Genomic DNA, 19,842 nt, shown 5'->3' with positions numbered 1-19,842 from the left:
TGTAGACCCCACTGATTGCATTTGTTGGTCATCTATTGACCACTACACACTGCCTGATAAAAGCTCTGATTGATTTCAGATGCTTTGACGACTGAAACTGATCAATTGATTAGCGCAGTGGAAAAGCAGCCACTAGTGTACCCCAACACTGATTTTTTCAGAACAAGACACTAGGCATAGTTATGTTGATTAAACTGAGATATGCCTTTGTGCTCTGGCATCTGGCTAAAATGACCATAAAATGTTTAGTTTTATGGGTGCAATAAAGATTCTCAAATGTAAGCCCCTTTGGGGAGTATGGTGAATATGTACACGAACGCACGCACACACACATTACAGGATTCCTGGAATTAAAAAGAAACTCTGTAACTAAAAAAAAAAGTTCCCCTGGGGGGTACTCACCTCGGGTGGGGGAAGCCTCTGCATCCTATCGAGGTCCCCCCGTCCTCCTGTGTCCCACGGCGGTCTTGCTGTGCCCCTCCGAACAGCAGGGATGTAAATATTTACCTTCCCGGCTCCAGCGCAGGCGCAGTATTGGCTTTTCGCTCGGAGATTGGCGGAAATAGCCGATCGTTGTCGGCCCGCTCTACTGCGCAGGCGCAAGTCTCCTGCGCCTGCGTAGTAAAGTGGACCCGACAGAGTTCGGCTATTTCCATCTATTTTTGAGCGGAGAGCTGCAACAGCGACACCCGTTGGAGCCAGAAAAGGTAAATATTGCACAGCCTGACAAATTGTCGGCTGTGCGTTCCGTGGGCTGCAGCAAGACCGCCGTGGGACACAGGAGGACGGGGGAAGCCTCGATAGGCTCCAGAGGCTTCCCCCTATCAAGGTGAGTACCCCCCAGGGAACCTTTTTTTGTTAGTCTCTTTAAGGCGAACCTTCAGAGGACATCAGAGGAGGAAGCGTACACTGTTGGGCCTTAAGGACAGAGTTGGGAAGCCCTGGTCTAGTGTACAGCCTTAGTACCAGACAAGCACACAGGGACAAAACTACAAAGCAACCAAAAGCCCGCACACAAGCCAGATGAAACTCAGCAGAGTGGGACGAGAATTTAGCACGTGTACGGCAGCACCTGATGCCCCCCAACTGCTAGGCCAGCAATCTGTCCTGGTGGATCACTTTGGGCGAGCAATAACCCTGTTCTCCCCCACTAACCCCGCCCCTCCATGTGACATCACTTCCTCACTGTTATGCCTCCCTGCATAGTAAAGAGCATGTTGCTTGCTAGCAAGCGTCAAGTCTGCACAGCCTCAGCCCTGCAATGTCGGCCGAAGGATTGGCTCTTGATCCCAGTCGGCCGACATTGAGTGTGTGTTCGGGCCGCTTTTTTGGTGGACTGTATTAATGACAATTTATTTCGGTTTTTTTTTTTGTTGTTGTTTTGTTATATATGCAGGTGTTCTTCCCCATCTGATGTGAAACAAGTAGCTCTCCACCGTGATATAGCTACGTTGCCTTACCTTTATTTTCTTTACTGGATTAGATTACAATTTAATTGTAAGTCAGTAAAGAGCTGTGTGCAGTTAACACTGTGCAAATAGAACAGCCTTACGGAAAGCATAATCCTGACAGCTCATTACCTTGCCTCTTCCCGATATCCACCAACCCAACCGGCTGGTGCTGTGTAATGGGATTTCAGGATACCTTTTCTTGCTTTATGACTGTTGATCTTGTATAATTTCCTGTACCTCCAGGAAATCCTTTTCCCACACACTACAAATAACCTGTGTTTGGATTATGACAACTACTCATCTATAGTTAATGAACGTGTGTGTCATTTATAAGGAAATAGGGGTTTCTCAATCAACATCATGCTCTCCAGCCAATAGTGCAAATATCAGCTACTAATCATGGCAATGAGCAACACCTGAGTTAAAGGACACCGAAACTGAAAGAAATATGAAGACTGCCATATTTATTTCATTTTAAACATTACCAGTTGCCTGGCAGTCAGGGCTGTGGAGTCGGTCCAAAAATCCACCGACTCCTCAGTTTAGGATTCCACCGACTTAGACTCCGACTCCACGACTCCGACTCCTCTAATTTGCATATTACAATTTTGTTGATTAAAAGTATATAACATGAAATTCGTCTCTTAACTGCCAACGCTTAGGAATTTTACAAGACAACTGAAGTGAGAAGGATATGTAGACCACTATATTTATTCCCTTTAGACTAAAACTAGTCCTTGGTAAGAGTACTTGTAAAAGGTACAAACCGGAACAAAGAACATCTATCAGGCCCTAGGCAATGTAAGTGTGGGTACATGTAAGAATGATGTGCAGGTACTCTGCAGGGGAATGAGGAGATTGTAAACAGACAACACCTCTGTGTTCAATGTGCACAGCATTCTCAGTGGATTCCCTGCAGCTCTGGGGGGAGTGCATATGTAGAGTATAGTACTACTGCGTAACAAAGTAAACCTGAGACAGATGAAATTAAAGTTTTATACATACCTGGGGCTTCCTCCAGCCGCCTTCAGGATAATCAGTCCCTCGTTGTCCTCCTCCACCACCTGGATCTTCTGCTATGAGTCCAGGTACTTGAGCCAGTCAGGCGTAGTGCGCATGCACACAGCATTATTGCGCAGGTGCAGAATGTTCCTGGCTGTGGGAGCGGCATGCGGCCGGACATCGCTGACTGGCTGAATTACCAGGACTCATAGCAGAAGATCCGGGTGGTGGAGGACAGCGAGGCACTGATTAGCCTGAAGGGGGCTGGAGGAAGCCCCAGGTATGTATAAAACTTTACTTTTCATCCGTCTCAGTAACCCTTTAATTTGTAGTCACCAAACCAAATTTTAATAACATATCAAATTATTTGATTTCATCAGCAAAGGGAGTGCAAACATTTGCATAAATCAGCATCAATGCAGAATTATTTCCATCTCATTGACCATCTCTATTAGTGACACAGCTACACATCAGGCTTTATTCTTACAGCATAGATGTTATTTAGTATATATAAGAGATTCCTGTGTACACATCATATATACAGTCACAATCAGATATGTATATCTGACCTTAAAAATACGGGGACTGCTTTATTGAAGCAGCACAAGTATCTAATTTTGATTGGTTTATTTCATTTATGTGGACTAAGCATAGCTATTACTGTATATATACATTATTTTTAATGACTATTTTCTGAGAAATAGAACATTTTATCATATTTTCTATTTTAATTACAGTTACAAATTCATTAGGAGTCGGAGTCGGTGCATTTTTTCCCGACTCCAGGCACCCAAAATTGCCCGACTCCACGACTCCGACTCCACGACTCCGACTCCACAGCCCTGCTCCTGATCACTTTGGTTGCAGTAGTATCTGCATCACAGACCTGAAACAAGCATGCAGCTAATCCAGTCAAGCCTCAGTCAGAAACATCTGATCTCCATGCTTGGCTAGGATCTATGGCTAAACGTATTGATGCAGATGGTTAGGACGACAGCCAGGCAACTGGACAGTCCTGATGCACAAGAAGTGGCTGAAACAATGGAGTGGCTATAACAGGAGCAAAGGTCTGTTAAAAGGTCTGAGCCAGTAAAAGCCCCTTACAGACTCAGACCTATTAACAGTTGCTCCCGTTATAGCCTGATGAAGTGGTATAGACCCACGAAACGCGTTGCATTTTGGAGTTAAGAATAAAATAATTTTTCTACTGAAAACTGACTAATTTGAGTCTGCTTGGGGAGGTAAGTCCACCACTATTTCCTTTTTTTAAATGGTTTTTAAATATTTTACTCTATACTGGCACCTCAGTTCAAATTATAAACCATTATCTTAAGTCCACCCTTGGTGGTGGTGTCACCCCCGGTTTTTCTCCTTTCTACAGAGAGCGACTTTTAACCCGAGTGGGGTTGGGTTTGTTCTCCCCACCTGCTGTTACAGTTGTTGCCTTAGTGGGAACCCACCTTTGTGAGCATCCTTTCACAATAATTTATGCGACACACTAATTGTGCTAACATACGACACTATCACAGGCTTTCAATTATCTCTCCATTTGTGTTTTTCAAGTCCTTTTCAGCTGCCCGACAATATTTTTAACGAACAAGTCAATCAAACACACACACACACACACACACACACACACACACACACACACACTAAATAGGCTGTCCAGCACCGAAATTAAATCTAGCGTGTAATACTTCACTGAGGACCCTATGGAAGACATAAAGCAAAATTACAGTCTAAAAATGCCAGTTCAGGGCCCCATTGCACGTTTACTTTTTACAGTGTTTGCATAAGGGAACACTGCCCCATTTATAGAGCCCAGTGCTTCAAAGGCTCCAGAGACACAGAACAGTGAGTCGCTTCAACAGCTTCAGCAGCAAAAGACAATAGCCCTGAATCTTCACTGATCTACAAGCTGAGGGCTTTCCTAGAATCTGAGGGTGGATTACTCCACATAACATTTCAATTCTGAGGTGGCTTCCAAAAATATCCACTGTACATTATGCAAAAGCTGCCTGCTGCTTAAAGAGAATGAATGAGCTTCGCCATTACATGTGTATGTTTCACACCATGTCACTTTCAACATTTTTACACCCCCCTCCCCCTTCCCAAAACTTCAAGGTGCCCCCTTCACAAGGAGCCCTGGGTCCTACTGTGTTATTGGCTTCTGGAGGCAGACCATTTACCTCGTATCGCGCTTTTCTCCTGGCGGACTTGCCCAAGGTCTCCTCCCTGAAAGTCACCAGCAAGGGATTCCTATAGTGACATCACCTGGGAGGTACCATTGGGAGTCAGGACAGCACCAAACAGAGATGAAGCAACTCAGAATGGCTTTGGATCCATGGGAGGTGGGGGTAGAATCAGGACATGACATGACTGAACAAAGCCAAAGTATACACAGGTTCAGACAGGGTTTGGATCCATGGCTGTCTGACTGAAGGATTTAGGTCTCTTTTCCACTATGAAATGAAAATGATCGCAATCCCATTTCAATCTCCACCATGCGATTGCAATTGCGACTGAGCTACTATACTCAGTATAGCAGAGCTCAATCGCATCCAAAACACGGCAAGAAGACAATTGCGATTGGACCAAAATCGAATTGCAATCAGATCGCCCTAATGGAAATTGCTGCTACCGTTTCCATTACTTTAATGTACCTTGCGTTTTGCGATCGGAATCAAATCGCAAATTGCAAGGTAGTGGAAAAAGGCCCTTAGAGAGCTTAAAGTTTAAGACCCTCAAAAGACAAGACAAGACAAGACAAATAACATTTATATTGCGCTTTTTTCCTTGCGGACTCAAAGCGCCAAAAAGAGAGTATAGGAGAGATTTTTTTTGAACAGGATGATTGATTAGTTAGGAAAGGAGGGTATAGATTAAAAAACAAACAAATCTTGAGCAATAACACAAAAAATGCCAATTTTTCATTAGGAATACATGTAATATTACAAATGAATGTTTATCCTTTTAAATTGCATCTGTCGCTATAGACAGCATGTTTTGTAAGCGGATAGATTAGGTCGTGTCCAGCATTACAGTTTCTTGACATGGTGTGTAAAAATTAAAGAGATCCCGTAACATTAATACACGGGCTGACATTTTTAAAGTGGACCTAAACTCTTGCACATGAGACAGGAAAACAGAGAAATCCACCTTGTGTGTGTTTATAGAGAACAGCCTAATTCTCCCTTATCTGCGAGTTATGAGCCAGTGTAATTTGAGCCATCAGCTTTCGACTCTGCCGAGTTCTGAGCTAATATGTAAACAGGAGGTTAACCCTTTCTGTGCTCCCAGGATACCAGGCAGTAACAGATCTGCAGGATCTCTGTAGGAGCTCTATAAGCTGCAACAAGGAAATGTTTTTCTGAAAAAGGTTGTTATGCTGTTGCTCATCTTTTAGAGCAGAGGGTAAGTTCTGAGTACACTTTGGAAATCAGCCTACAGACATGTTGTAAGCAGCACAGAGAAGTGTAGTAGTCAGCTGATTGTTCTCTGGCTCAACCAATCGGCCACTCAACATTGGGAGAGGCCATTATGCACCAGAGTGTCAAACAAAACCATCACAAAATGATTGTTTTTGTCATACAGGAACTCATTTTTAAGCATAGGTTTTTCTGGAGATGTGGGGTCCTACCAATAATCTACGTCTCGGACAAAAACAGATTTCTTAAACACCTTATTTGCATAAAGCCAGATATCTAAAGACCGATACACATGCCAGATTACGGTCACCTGAAAGAATAATTCATGATTGCTTGAGAGTGACAGTTTGGCAATACTCATTGTATAGACACAATATGGCTGGGTGCCCAACAGCATGTTGTCTGTCATGGAGAGGGGAGGCCCAAGGATAAGAAGGAGATACATTGTTGTGGCGTCATAGTATACCTGTACTCGCTCTACACTGTCACCTGAGATGATCATGAATGATTGTCTTAGATGAAAATCTAGAGTGTGTATGTAGCTTATGATTTAAAGTGGATCCGAGGTGAACTTTTACTCATTGCATAATTGTGTTCTTTTCCTATTGTTTATAGGGCATTCCGCAAGCCAAATACTTTTTTTGTTTTTGCTTTAATACTCTAATTCCCTATAAACTAAATAAACCACGCCCACGGGTTTTCAGAGATCCTTGGCAGTAGCAAGGGCTCATGGGAGCTCAGTCTGGGCAGGGGGAGGAGGAGGTGTTACTAGTCATTGATTTCAGAGGCAGAGGTGAGGAGGAGGGGGGATTAGGTTTTTTTCACAGGCTGAGTGCTCAAGATGCAGATAAGCCTGCCTCTGTGTAATGTTTACAAACAACATGGCTGCTGTCATTGTATCACAGGAATAATCAATCATATTCTATTAAAGCGGTTTTCAGCTAGATTTGCTGTGTAAACTTTAGATAAGATATATAGACAAGTTACTTGTTATAGTTAGTTTTTCATCTCGGATCCGCTTTAAGTACCCCTGGTCAATGGGACACTGTACAATGCATCAATTGAGCTCTGAGAGGACAATGTAAATGGGGCCTACAGATAATTTTTAAAGCGTGCTATTAAGTACACACTTAAAATATCTGGCGCCAAAACAATAGTCTGGAATTGTGAGGGGTACTGCACAGCGGACAGGGAGGGACAGACATCCGAGCGGAACCACACTGTGGGGGCTTCCTGCAGAATGAAAGAAGACGGGGTGCGGGTGATCTGTCTTGGTGGATCACTGAAGAGGTCAGCACCAAAATAGATTTTCCAGCTGAGGAAAATCTAAAGTATGTATGTAGTTTTATTGCTTACAGATGTACTCCACAAGCCAGATCGCTCATGTAATAATCCCCAATAAGAGGAATGCTCTATACTGAATATAGATGGCCTATGACAGCTAAACCAGAAGTGCAGAATAGAATATGTGGCTGCCTCATAGATAAAACTCCCGAAGAAAAGGGAAAGTAGATTCTTTCTAGCTATGGGAGGATATCATCTTAGTGCTGCATGCCAGTGAGTGCTAATAGGTACAGAGAAGCCCCGGTTTGTCAAGTACAACCAGTGCAATAACTACTTTAGATTTAAGGGTCTGTTCTAACAAGCAAACTAGATCAACGCGGTAAAATCCCTGTACACTCTCGCGATTTCTGAGCGGTCGCGATTCATGCTTTCTAGCATTGTAAGCATTTTAGATCTAAAATCTCGATAAAGTGCTGCACGCACCGCGTTTGGCGATCACCGTGAATTGCCGACGATCGAGGCAGTGAGATCACCGCCGTTTAGTTAATATTACGCTAACGCTTTAAAAAGCGCTAGCAATCGACGGCGATTAGCGGTAATCGCCCATTAATTGCCCCAGTGTGAATGGTCCTTAGGACGTAAATTTCACATCCTAAGTGGTCCTCCTGTACATTCCGGGACATAAAATTCACATCCTGCATTAAAAGATACCACTGTGCACTTGAGTGCATGCTTGTGCACTCATGTTGCCGCTGGCGTCGCTTGTGTACATGTTTACAGGTGAAGGATTACTGCTTTAGCAAATAGCAGCAATCATTCATGAAAACTTTGAAATAAAAAAATGTAAAAACTGTTCTTTTTTTATAAAATCTATTAAAAACAGGAAATTTTTTTTTATATATTTTATTAAAAAATATTAAAAAAAAAAATACAACTGTACAGCTCACTTAAGTAGTCAGGTCCACTGAAAGCAACCTGCCAATGGTTCGGAGCAGCAATTGCTTTAGCATGGGGTACACTATGAGGGGGATTACCGAACAAATCCCACCATAAATCCATTTCCATGCTGAACAACTTTAGTGGAGGATGTGGGATTCGAACCAGGTCCTCAGGATCACCACAGCATATATCAGTCAGAAAGGCTAACCACTGAGCTACGCCTATTATAATAAAGTGTTTATTCCCCCTGAGGGAAAACACCTACCAAATTAACCCCTTGTTTCACCTATACTTGGCCTTAAAGTGTACCGGAGCTGAAGTTTGGTTACAAAATGAGATACTTAAAAAGAGAGAGAAGCCTCAGGATCCTATTGCCTCGGTGCAGTGATGAATGCGCCCACTTGGAAGATTAGCAACAAGGCATGTCGCTAATCCTATCAGGGCCACATAGCTCCACTGCCTGCAGTGTGGCTGTGCAGTAGCTGCGCGAGCCCAACTGTGCATGCGCAGTAAGCCAGTTCCGCTCGTGTACGAGCAGCTCCATGGTAATATGCACTGCCGCACTCCTAACAGAGGAGGGGAGCCAGCGATGGGGGACATCGGAGCACCAATGGAAGCCTCAGTAGGATCCTGAGGTGGCCCTCTCTTTTAGTTATCTTATTTTGGAAAAAAAAAGGTTGTGATCACTTTAAGATTGCCACTAATGGAGTGTCAGGTTATCACAGTCAGGTGGTGAGTCATTTTTTTTGAAATACTGATGAATAATCAGTTTTAGAAGAACACATGGATACAGATCCAGATGGGTCAAGGAATCTAAAGTAAGTAGTGCCATTCTATTAATATTTATATTGCGCCAACATATTACGCAGCGCTGTACAGAGTATATTGTCTTGTCACTAACTGTCCCGATGGGCTCACAGTCTAGTCCCTACTATAGTCATATGTCTATGTATGTATGGTGCGGTGCATGTATTATAGTCTAGGGCCAGTTTTAGGGGGAAGCCAATTAACTTATCTGTATGTTTTTGGGATGTGGGAGGAAACCGGAGTGCCCCGAAGAGACCCACACAGACACGGGAGATGTTGATCTGGCTGGGATTTGAACCGGGGACCCAGCACTGCAAGGCGAGAGCGCTAACCACTACACCACTGTGCTGTCCCTATTATTGTGTATTTACATAGCGCTGACATATTTTGCAGTGCTTTACAGAGTGCATAGTCGTGTCTCTGACCGTCCAAGAAAGGGGCGCCCAATCAATCCATTCTCTGAAAGTATTCACAAACCCACATGCAAGGCTCTGAGAATGGGGCTGAGCATTTAGTGCACAAACATTTCAATTCTACAAAGTGGTTTCCATAAATATCCTCAGCACACCTTCACTGACTTTCAAAGCAGACTGATAACAAAGGCGGCACTGTGCCTACTTGGCTTGGCACGCTCACCTTGCAACGCTGAAGTCCTAGATCTAAATCCCATCCGAAACATTATCTGCATTGAGACTGTGGACTCCACTGTGTTTATGCGAGTTTTCTTCTACATCAAACAACACACTGGTAGGCCAAGGCTGACCATATACATATCAATATTTCTGATTGGTGGGTGGAAGATGTAATGACTGATCAAATCAGATGGCTAGTTGTTAATATGACATCAGATCGATTTTTATTTAGTAAAAGCAAAAAGAAATAGTGATTTGATTTGCGATTTTTTTTTAACATAATCCTATGTTCATCAGCGGTCAAGGACAATTTTGAGGGAAGCCAATTAACTTATTGGGATGTTTTTGGGATCCCCGTCCAATAGAATTTTGAACAATTTATTGATTGATAGTTTGATTGGACATGTGGGAAAATCCCGGTGAATGGGTCAGGCAGGGACAGTGGGGCGTCATTGGCCTCATAGTGCTGTACTGCATCGAGCAGTACTATGGGTGAAGCTTGACAGACTTCTGCTTAAATCTATCAGAACTAAGTTAGCTGCGTTTTTGTAGGAATCTATCAGTGTGCAATCAGCTTTACATATCTGGCCATAATCAACTTGTGTATGGCCAGCTTAACACCGCCCCAAACATTGCCTTTATATTTAAAAAGGTGTTTAGTGATTTTACGTTCCAATCGACCACCTGATTTAATAATTTTACTGAATTGGATGAAAATCTGTGCCACAACTAACACACCCGATTAATGATTCAGTTGATCTTAGGCCTGTATCGATCAAGCATGCTGGTGCATGGTGGTTCGATATCAGGCTGACAAACGTATGTAACAAACCACCGGCCACTCCAACCCTCTGCAGTGTACACTCATCTGTTTCACTAGTGCCACTCCCCTCCTTCTCCGCCCTCACCTCCGTGATATCACACACGTGCCACATGGTCAGCAGTCATTGCATGTGCACTAGGGGGGGGGGGGAGGGGGGGGATTTCTACATATGGAAGGCTGCCAAGCAGGTGGAAGCGCTTGGCAGATTCCAGATGAATTTCATGCTGAAATCTATTGAGAATCGGTCTGTGGTGCATGGGCAGGCAACAGATCTCTCTCTGATCAGATTCGATCAAGGAGAGATCTGTCTCATAGTCGATCTGTCCATACAGCGCTAGTTATATAGGCAACTTTAGTCTTTAACGGAGATTGCAAGTTTATTCAACATGAACTCATCAATATACCCCTTTAGATTGTAAGCCTCTGGCAGGGTCCTCCCCACCTAGAGTATCCAACCTGATCATGCATCCCTTCATCGGGGTACCCTTCCTGTGGACTAACGTGGACTTGATCTATGTGGTCTCTAAGACTTAAACTCTGTTGCACGATCATTTATCCTGTACCTTGTCGGTCTTCCTATTTATGTATTGTTCAGCGCTACGGAACATGTTGGGACTTTATAAATACAATCAAGAATAATAAAGTGCTGCAGAAAATTTGACAGCCCTACACAAATGCATAATACAGTAATAAACATTGTAAGACAAGGCTGTACAAGCGAAGCACCAATGCATGTAAATGGTTTTTGTAATCATATTGGCTGAATTAGTCAACACAAGACCTGTCAATGCCTTCTCATAAATGCTGAGTTAGACTATCCTGGGAGTGTGTAAGGGGCTACAAAGGATGATTTGCATATTCGTGGGAGACATCAAATGCTAACTCCAACCTGAATTATCGCAAATACCTTCTGTTTTCAGAAGGCAAACTTTTGTTTTGCATAGCATTTTTGCAAGAAGCCTTTTAGGTCCTTTGTAGCCCCTTACATACTCCTGGGAGTTCTGGTTCACCATGAGCTTGCTGGGTATAGTACGGATGATCAATTCTTCCGAAATGATGCACTTTTTATGCAAATATATGCAGTTTGAAAATGGACCAATCAATTTAAACCCAGGTTTAAATGTATTGGTCCATTTTCAAGCTGCATACATTTGCATAAAAATTTGCATCAACTCAGAATAATTTGCTTCTCATTGACCATCCCTGCTCGGTAGTCTGTAACTCTGGGTATTTCAAGTCCTACTTCATAGAGCCACATTAATCTATGTCGCTGATGAGGATCAAACAATCTGAAACCGTCCGTATGAATGTTGGATTATTGTGGGTCTGTACAATTATCAAGCTAACACATCACATTCCAGCGATGTTGGAGATGTGGTTAGCTTACAGCGACATCAAAGGGATGATTTGCATATTTAGCAGTGATGCATCTTGGGAGACATCCAATGCTCACTCCAACCTGAATTATTGCAAATGCCTTCGGTTTTAAGGCGTCATTTGCATATTAAACCTGCACCTTGCTACGGAAACAATATTCAAAGAACAACTGCCTCAAGGCAAACATAATGAAAGTATGCAGTCATTACGAACAGTCCATAAAATGATTTATACGTTTTTGTGCTTTCTAAGCTGAGCTACCTAGCAGGGAGTGGCAGAGTGCAGAGTTACGCGGGCTGGCTTGCAGCATGGTCTAGCAGGGATAGAAACAGCTAAGCCCATCCAGTTCATTGAAGGCTTGTGCTCCTTCCCCTCCCCTATCTTGCTCCATAAATCACTCTGGCAGGTAGCTGGGAAGCAGCTGCTAATGATAGCTTTACTCTGGAGCAGAGGAAGTCACCTTTTAACCCAGCCTGCTGTTGTTTGTCTGTTTAAAAACTGGGACAAAAGAACAGATGGGAATGGAATACCAACTGTTGAAAGGATCTGGTCAGGGATCCTGAAAGGACTTCTCAATACACACCTCTCCAATGACCAGGCTTTGCCTTACAGTCTGTAGGCGGCACAATGGCTAGCTCACACAAGCAGGCTGGTAACCTAATGAATTATTGGTTAGCTATGCAGTTGTCCTTCACTATTGCTAACCTTTCAAGTGCACTTGATATTCCTGCTGAGGAAGAGAGGGTGTTACATTTTCAAAAGGGAAGCAGATGACTCACCGATTTAACACCATGGACAATACGCTCCTCCCTTGTATTGCCTTGACCTTGGTTGATCTGACCACTAAGATCATGTTCGCTTTGGATTTTCAATGATTCATCTACTGCAGTGGAGTGGAATGTGATGCTGCCTTAAGGGCAGAAGCATTTTTATTTTTATACGGAGCTCCCGGAGGAGTGAAAAAATCATTTTACTTTGACCTGACGAACCACAACTAAAGCTCCGTAGCTGCCAAGTGAGCCGTATTAATACTGAGAAAATATACAAGACGCTTTTTAATCCTGCACAATGTAGGAGTCAGGCTATCTGCATAAGTCACCGCTCACCAGACTCGTGGCCCACTCCATCTATAAGCTTCAGATAACGGCTTCTCTGCAGAAGACTGGAACATCTGCTGAGTATATGAGGGCCGAGAGATGTCCCCGTCTCACTTCCAGGGAGGTAGACATGGGAATGCTAAGCTGGTATTTGTGAATGGCAGGAATAGATTTGTCTGATCCTGCTGCAGCTGGACCACTGTACTCTTCAGTATTATAAATTACCCAGCAAGCTTATGGTGAACCAAAACGCCTACCGGTAGGAGTGTGTAAGGGGCTACAAAGGACCAAAAAGCCCTCTTACTAAAATGTTAAAAAACAGAAGGTATCTGTGATTATTCAGGTTGGAGTGAGCATATGGATGTCCCCCACAATGCATCACTGCTGAATATGCAAATCATCCTTCGTAGTCCCTGTAAGCTAACCACACCTCCAGAACCGCTGGAATACAATGAAGTGTCAGCTTGTTGATTGTACAGAGCCACAATAACCCAACATGCATACGGACTGTTTTGGATTGGTTGATCATCATCAGTGCATGGCATGGATTAATGTGGCTCTATGGGGTAGGACTTGAAGCACCCAGAGTTACAGATTACCCAGCAAGCTCGTGGTGAACCAGAACTCCTAGGAGTGTGTAAGAGGCTGTCACAATGAGTGGAAGCACCTCGCACACGCCATCATGGTGGATGCAAGAACACTGCTCAAAAAGTAGGAGAGGATTGACTCCCCAAAATTGCTTCATACAACATACTGGTCATAGCATTTCAAGACTTTTATTATTGATCTTCCAAAGCTTAAAATTCAATCCCCAAACAAGAGAGATGAAAGTCCGGCACTGCTGTGGCTTTCTTGAGTTACTGTGCTGACACCTCAGTGATCTCAACAATCAAGGGTCCACAAACCTGGTGGATGGCATAGCAGTGGCTGCCCTGCTCAAAGCCACAGCAGTGCTGGACTTTCATCTCTCTTGTTTGGATATTGATCTGTAATCTGATCTACAACACGTGGAGAGGGCTAAAGGTGGATGTAGCTGCTATAGGCTCATACACATGCCTGACCTAAGTCGGCTGAGGCAGCCGATAGCGTCCGGCTCAGCAGGCCTTGACACCAAGAGATACACTCTGTGGATCAACACACCCCTAGCAACAGCACTCCTCCACCCAATGCTTTACATCATGCACGTGCCGCTCTGTAGTCCCTCTGCCTTAATAATAATAATCTGAATATTTGTATAGCGTTTTTCTCCTGTCAGACTCAAAGCGCTCAAGAGCTGCAGCCACTGGGACGTGCTCAGTGTTAGGGAGTCTTGCCTTGAACTCCTTACTGAATAGGTACTGTCCATAGCCAGTATTTGAACTCGGGTCTCCCATGTCAAAGGCGGTGCCCTTAATCAGTACACTATCCATCCACTACCGGCTCAGCGATGTCGCCCAGGGGGATGGGACCCCGATCGGTGACATCCATCAAAGGTGTGTGCAAACATTAACTGGGGACCCGAAGTTAGTAATGCCAGTACTTTTTACATCTCCTGCCCACAAAAATTCAATCCCGTATCTTTGCTGTACTCAGCTGTGATAATGATGCATACTAGCAGTATCACAACTGTTAGAGCGAAAATAACACACATGATAATGTGTCTTCAAGGGCTAATAGCTACAACTACACAACATTGGGGAAAGTTGCCCTGACTAAAGACATGAATAACATTGAATAATGAATATTGGATTATTCATGTCTTTAGTCGGGGCAACTTTCCCCAATGTTGTGTAATGATGCATACTAACATGTTCTTGTGTTTGTTTGCTTTTTAAATACAAACTATATTTTTTAAAAACAATGATGGGGAAAAAGGGGCAGCATGTTTGTCCAATAGTGGTCAATGGAAAAACTCCATTCACTGCTGCATCAGAACACTAGCTACAGGGCCCATAACATTTTATCTTAATAAATATATCAACTTCAGAACTTTTAAAAAGTTTCTAAGACAGCTGGCCAACCCATCTATCTGAATGAGTTTGGAGAGAAGATGAGAAATTGCTTATTTACAATACAGCTTTTGGGATGTGCCATCTCATAAAGCAAAAAAATCATCCGAGAGAAGCAACTTATCAACTTACGACAACTGTAGAGAGAGGTATGTGGAAGCTGTCATATTTATTTCCTTTTAAGCAATACCAGTAGCCTGGCTATCCTGCTGATCCTCTGCCTCTAATGCTTTCAGCCATTGCCCCTGAACAAGCATGCAGAAGATCAGGCGTTTCTAACATTGTCAGATCTGACAAGATTAGCTGCATGCTTGTTTCTGGTGTGATTCAGATACCACTGCAGCCAAATAGATCAGCAGGGCTGCCAGGCAACTGGTATTGTTTAAAAAGAAATAAATATGGCAGCCTCCATATTCTTCTCACTTCAGTTGCCATTTAACTCAATAGTAAGAGAAGCCAATGTCAATCAGTACGTTTAAGTGGTGCTCCAGGCAGTATTATTCATTTTTTTCCCCACACTTTGGAAGGATTCAAATGTTTTAAGTTTGAGAGGATTTCTTTTCGTCTCCAGTTTGTAGGGTTCAGCTGACTTCCCAAGTAATCAAGCAATAAAGGCTGACAACGGGCCTCCGCGGTGGTAAACAGCAATTCGAAAGTCATTTTTCAATCATACAGTAGGTAAGGGTTAGGAACCTGCAACATTTTTGTCCTTTGTTGGCAAGTTTACCTCACTACCCACAGTTATACACATAAAGTACATTTCTTGGGAAAAGAGAGAAGGGGTATGTCAGTGCTGTGTAAAGGTGCGTACACACAATTTTAAATGGCCAATTCCACATGGTAATATAAGGACTAACAGATTCTGAATAATTTGAACAAATTGTGTAGGTGAGCCCTCAGGCTAGTCTCACATCACGCTTGATTCACTAAATTGTGATAACTCATGTCACGACCATTTTCGCGCACATTTCCACATTTGCGTGCGATCGCGAAGTATCGTGCGCAATCGCAAATTTTCTCAGTTTTTGCACAGAAATGTGCAATTACGCGCGATAACGGACATGATATGAGTTATCACGGTTTAGTGAATCAAGCCCATGGTGTGGTGCGATTGGCAGGACAATTGCACCGCACCATTCCCCTGTGCTGACAGGGTAATATGCATGGCTCCACCCCCAAACAGTGACTTGCTCCCTGCTGGATAGGAAGTAAGTCACTGTTTTCCACTGCACCGCCAGCACCTTAGATTGTTGCAGTGTCATAGACTCCAAATCAAATGCCTGCCACAAGGTCCCACTCGTACCGTGCTGCAACGCACTGCAGAGTTGCCATGACCACTTCCGCCACATCGCGCCGCAGGTAGTATGGGGCAACTTTATGCAAGAAATTTTTAGTGTGGAGACTTTGGGCAAGATTTCCTAACACTTCTACTGCCTATAAAGCGAACCCTAGTGGCTGCAGCTCTAGCGCTTTGAGTCTGGCAGGAGAAAAGCGCAAAATAAAAATGGGTATGGAAGTGTCTTATCCAAGTCAATCACCGCCCAATCAAAAAAGCTGATCAGATAGTGATCACATTGCACCCCAGATTTTAGCAGGAAGCTATTTGGTGGCAAGCAACTGGCATTGTACCTCTCTATCCAGTCTAATGGCCCATACTCACGGGCTACAATTGTTGCCGCAACCACGTGTTGCGGCGTCAGGTCGCCCGTGAGTATGGCGCGCGCGCGCCCCGAACCACTGCTGTCGCCAGGCAATTGGCGCGTGTATAGCGGACTAGCGTCAGCAACCCGCACACAGCTTCCGGCGGGGGTGGGAGGAACCTCGGTGACAGCTTCCGCCGCATCGCTAATCCCTCTGCTGCCGTGTGGATGTAGAGGGACTTGGCAATGAGCTGTCGCCGAGCTGTCGCGCACACGCTCCAGTGTGCTAGCGACAGCTACAAATGTAGCTCATTTGTACCCAGCATGACAATCAGGCCAGCTGAAGAAAAGCAGTAGGCATATGTGTGGTTTCATCTTGTCTCTTGTGTGACCCTGTAAAAGTGTCCCAATAGGTTAGCAGGAGACCAATGCCCACAGATTTACACATAGGGCCCTTTTCCACCAGCGCAAACCAGCTGAATCGCAAAAACGCAAACCGCTAGCGATTTTACAATCGCTACGGTTTGCTTTTTAACATAGGAATCGCGGTACGTCATTTCCACTACCGCGATTCGTTTTTGCCGGAAACGTGAAACGCGCGGCGGAGCGATATTTGCCGCGATTTTGCTATGCAGTGCATAGCAAAATCGCGGCCGCGAACGTCGGGGAATCGCCGGTAATTGCGATTCAGCAATCGCTAGCGTTCAGCGTGAACGCTAGCGATTGCTAGTGGAAAAGGGCCCTGAGAATGTTACCATTTGAAAAGCATGTGATAATGACAAAATACTGCTCTGACAATTTGTTACACACATACAGTACATCCCAGCTATGAAATCCTTCAGTTGGGTACATGGCTTCTAGTTTCTGCTCAGAGAAGGTTTTCAGCAACTTACTGCAAAGACATCATCGTCCCCAACGTCAGCCTCATTGTGAATAGTGGAAGACGATGTGGTGGATCCTTAAAACAAAATAAAAATATTGATATTAAGTCTGTCAATTAGGACATATTTCATGCTTCCACACCATAATTTCACTGCAATATTTGTTTCTATAAACACAGATGAATGCTACTGAATAAAGCATAATGGCTCCTATACCACATATGACCAGTTTGTCTGAAAATCCCACACTGGGGCTCCCTTCATTTCTTAGTAAATTTAATTTACTGAAAGAGCTCATTACGCGATTGTCAAAATACAAACTCTATACAATGAATAGGGATCAATTAAGGCGATAAAGATATAAGATAAGATGTATATACTCGCATACAAGCTGAATTTTTGACCCCCAAAAAGGGGGCCAAAAGTTGGGGGGTCGGCTTGTATGCGAGTCATGTTGGTCCGCGGGTCCCCCCCTCCACTGGTCCGCGGGTCCCCCGCTCCCCCCAAGGCCGCCGCCGCTGTTATTACCTTTCTGCATCTTCTATTCCCCTCTCTGTGCTGCTTGTAAACATTCACAGCAGCGTGCCCGGCGCTGCTACTGTGACGAGGCAGGAAAGAGCGCGGCTTCCTGTTACTATGGGAACCGCTCTTTCCTGGCTCGCCGCTCGTCACAGTAGCAGCGCCGGGCACGCTGCTGTGAATGTTTAGAAGCAGCACGGAGAGGGGAATAGAAGATGCGGAAAGGTAATAGCAGCGGCGGTGGCCGTGGGGGGAGCGGGGGACCGGCGGACCAGCTATACTGAGCACTATACTAGCTAAACTGGGGAACATTACTAGCTATACTGAGCACTTATACTAGCTAAACTGGGGAACATTACTAGCTATACTGAGCACTATACTAGCTAAACTGGGGAACATTACTAGCTATACTGAGCACTATACTAGCTATTCTAAACACTATACTAGCTTAACTGGGGCACATTACTAGCTATACTGAGCACTATACTAGCTAAACTGGGGCACATTACTAGCTATACTGTGCGCTATACTAGCTAAACTGGGGCACATTACTAGCTAGACTGAGCACTATACTAGCTATTCTGAGCACTATACTAGCTAAACTGGGGCACATTACTAGCTAGACTGAGCACTATACTAGCTATACTGGGCACTATACTAGCTATACTGGGGCACTTTACTAGCTATACTGAGCACTATAATAGCTGTACTGGGCACTATACTAGCTATACTGGGGCACTACCTACCTATACTGGGCACTTTACTAGCTATACTGGGACACACTAGGGGAATAAGGCGGCCAGCATTTCCTACCCCCGGCTTATATGGGGGTCAATCATTTTTCCCTGGTTTTTCAGGTAAAAGTTGGGGGGTCGGCTTATATGCAAGTATATACGGTAATCACAGTAAATGAAACAGGAAAAACCGTATAATATTCTTTAAGCCTCATCTACATGCGTAGATGAGGCTCCGATGTGTGTTATCAATCGAGCCGCTGATGCGGCTCGATTGATAAGATCCGACAGGTCGGATCTTGCCGGCGCCAATTCCCTGCTCGTTCCCCACAAGGGGACAATGGCAGGGAAGCGAGCGGAAGATAAGCGGCGCGTCGCGGGGACGAGCGGGTATCGAATCCCGCGCGGGCGAGCGGGGACGCGGAACAGGCGATCCGGCGGCTAATCGAGCTGCCGGATCGCTGCATGTAGATTTAGCTTAAAGGTGGATCCGAGATAAACTTTTACTCATTGCATAATTGTGTTCCTTTCATATAGTTTATAGGGCATTACTCAAGCCAAATAATTTTTTTGTTTTGTTTTGTTTTCATACTCTAATTCCCTATAAACTAAACAAGCCTCGTCCACAGCTCCTTTTGTGCCTTGGCACTATAGCAAGGGCTTATGGGAGCTCAGTCTGGGCAGGAGGAGGTTACTAGCCAGAGATTTCAGAGGCAGAGGGGAGGAGGAGAGGGGACTGAATTTACACACAGGTAAGCGGATAGCATCTCCAGCCCTGAGCCTGTGACAATGTGACAAACAGAAAATGGCTGCCCTCATTGTATCACAGGAATAAATAATCATAAAATGTTGAAGCTGTTTGCAGCTAGATTTGCTGTGTAAACTATCTAAACTTTAGATAAAATATATAGACAAGTTACTTGTTGTAGTTAGTTTTTCATCTCCAATCCGCTTTAAGTCAACGTAAATCTAATCTGAGAATGTACAGCTTGTATGGTAATGTAGCCAGGCTGCATTCAAACAGCCTTAAAGTGTACCAGAGCTCTTGAATTAAAAATATTTTATACAAACCTGGGGCTTCCTCCAGCCCCATCCGCTCCCACGCCGCCGTACTCTGCTGCCCCAGCTTCGGGAACTGGGTCCCCGCACTTCCGGCAGTCAGAGCCAGTCTGGCATAAGATAAGTGCGCCCTCTACGTATCGGTCCAGCAACTGCTTGGTATCCCCCTGCGGGGACAAAA

The 19,842-nt window shown here is 44.3% G+C and overlaps 1 protein-coding gene and 1 non-coding gene across 2 annotated transcripts in view; both read right to left on the bottom strand.

The window, feature by feature from the left end:
- The window catches only part of SPRED2 (sprouty related EVH1 domain containing 2), a 149,674-nt gene that overhangs the window by 30,023 nt on the left and 99,809 nt on the right, over nt 1-19,842 (bottom strand). The window contains exon 4 of the mRNA XM_068232324.1: nt 17,362-17,426. Within this exon, the coding sequence (XP_068088425.1) occupies nt 17,362-17,426 (65 nt within the window). The remainder of the gene's footprint in view (nt 1-17,361; nt 17,427-19,842) is intronic.
- LOC137505479 (small nucleolar RNA SNORA42/SNORA80 family) lies at nt 8,098-8,232 on the bottom strand. Its single transcript, XR_011020090.1, has one exon. It is a non-coding gene; the product is annotated as a small nucleolar RNA SNORA42/SNORA80 family (small nucleolar RNA).

The sequence above is a fragment of the Hyperolius riggenbachi genome, chromosome 4, assembly GCF_040937935.1.
Source record: "Hyperolius riggenbachi isolate aHypRig1 chromosome 4, aHypRig1.pri, whole genome shotgun sequence".
Lineage (NCBI taxonomy): Eukaryota > Metazoa > Chordata > Amphibia > Anura > Hyperoliidae > Hyperolius > Hyperolius riggenbachi.
This window is presented reverse-complemented; position numbering and strand designations above follow the sequence as displayed.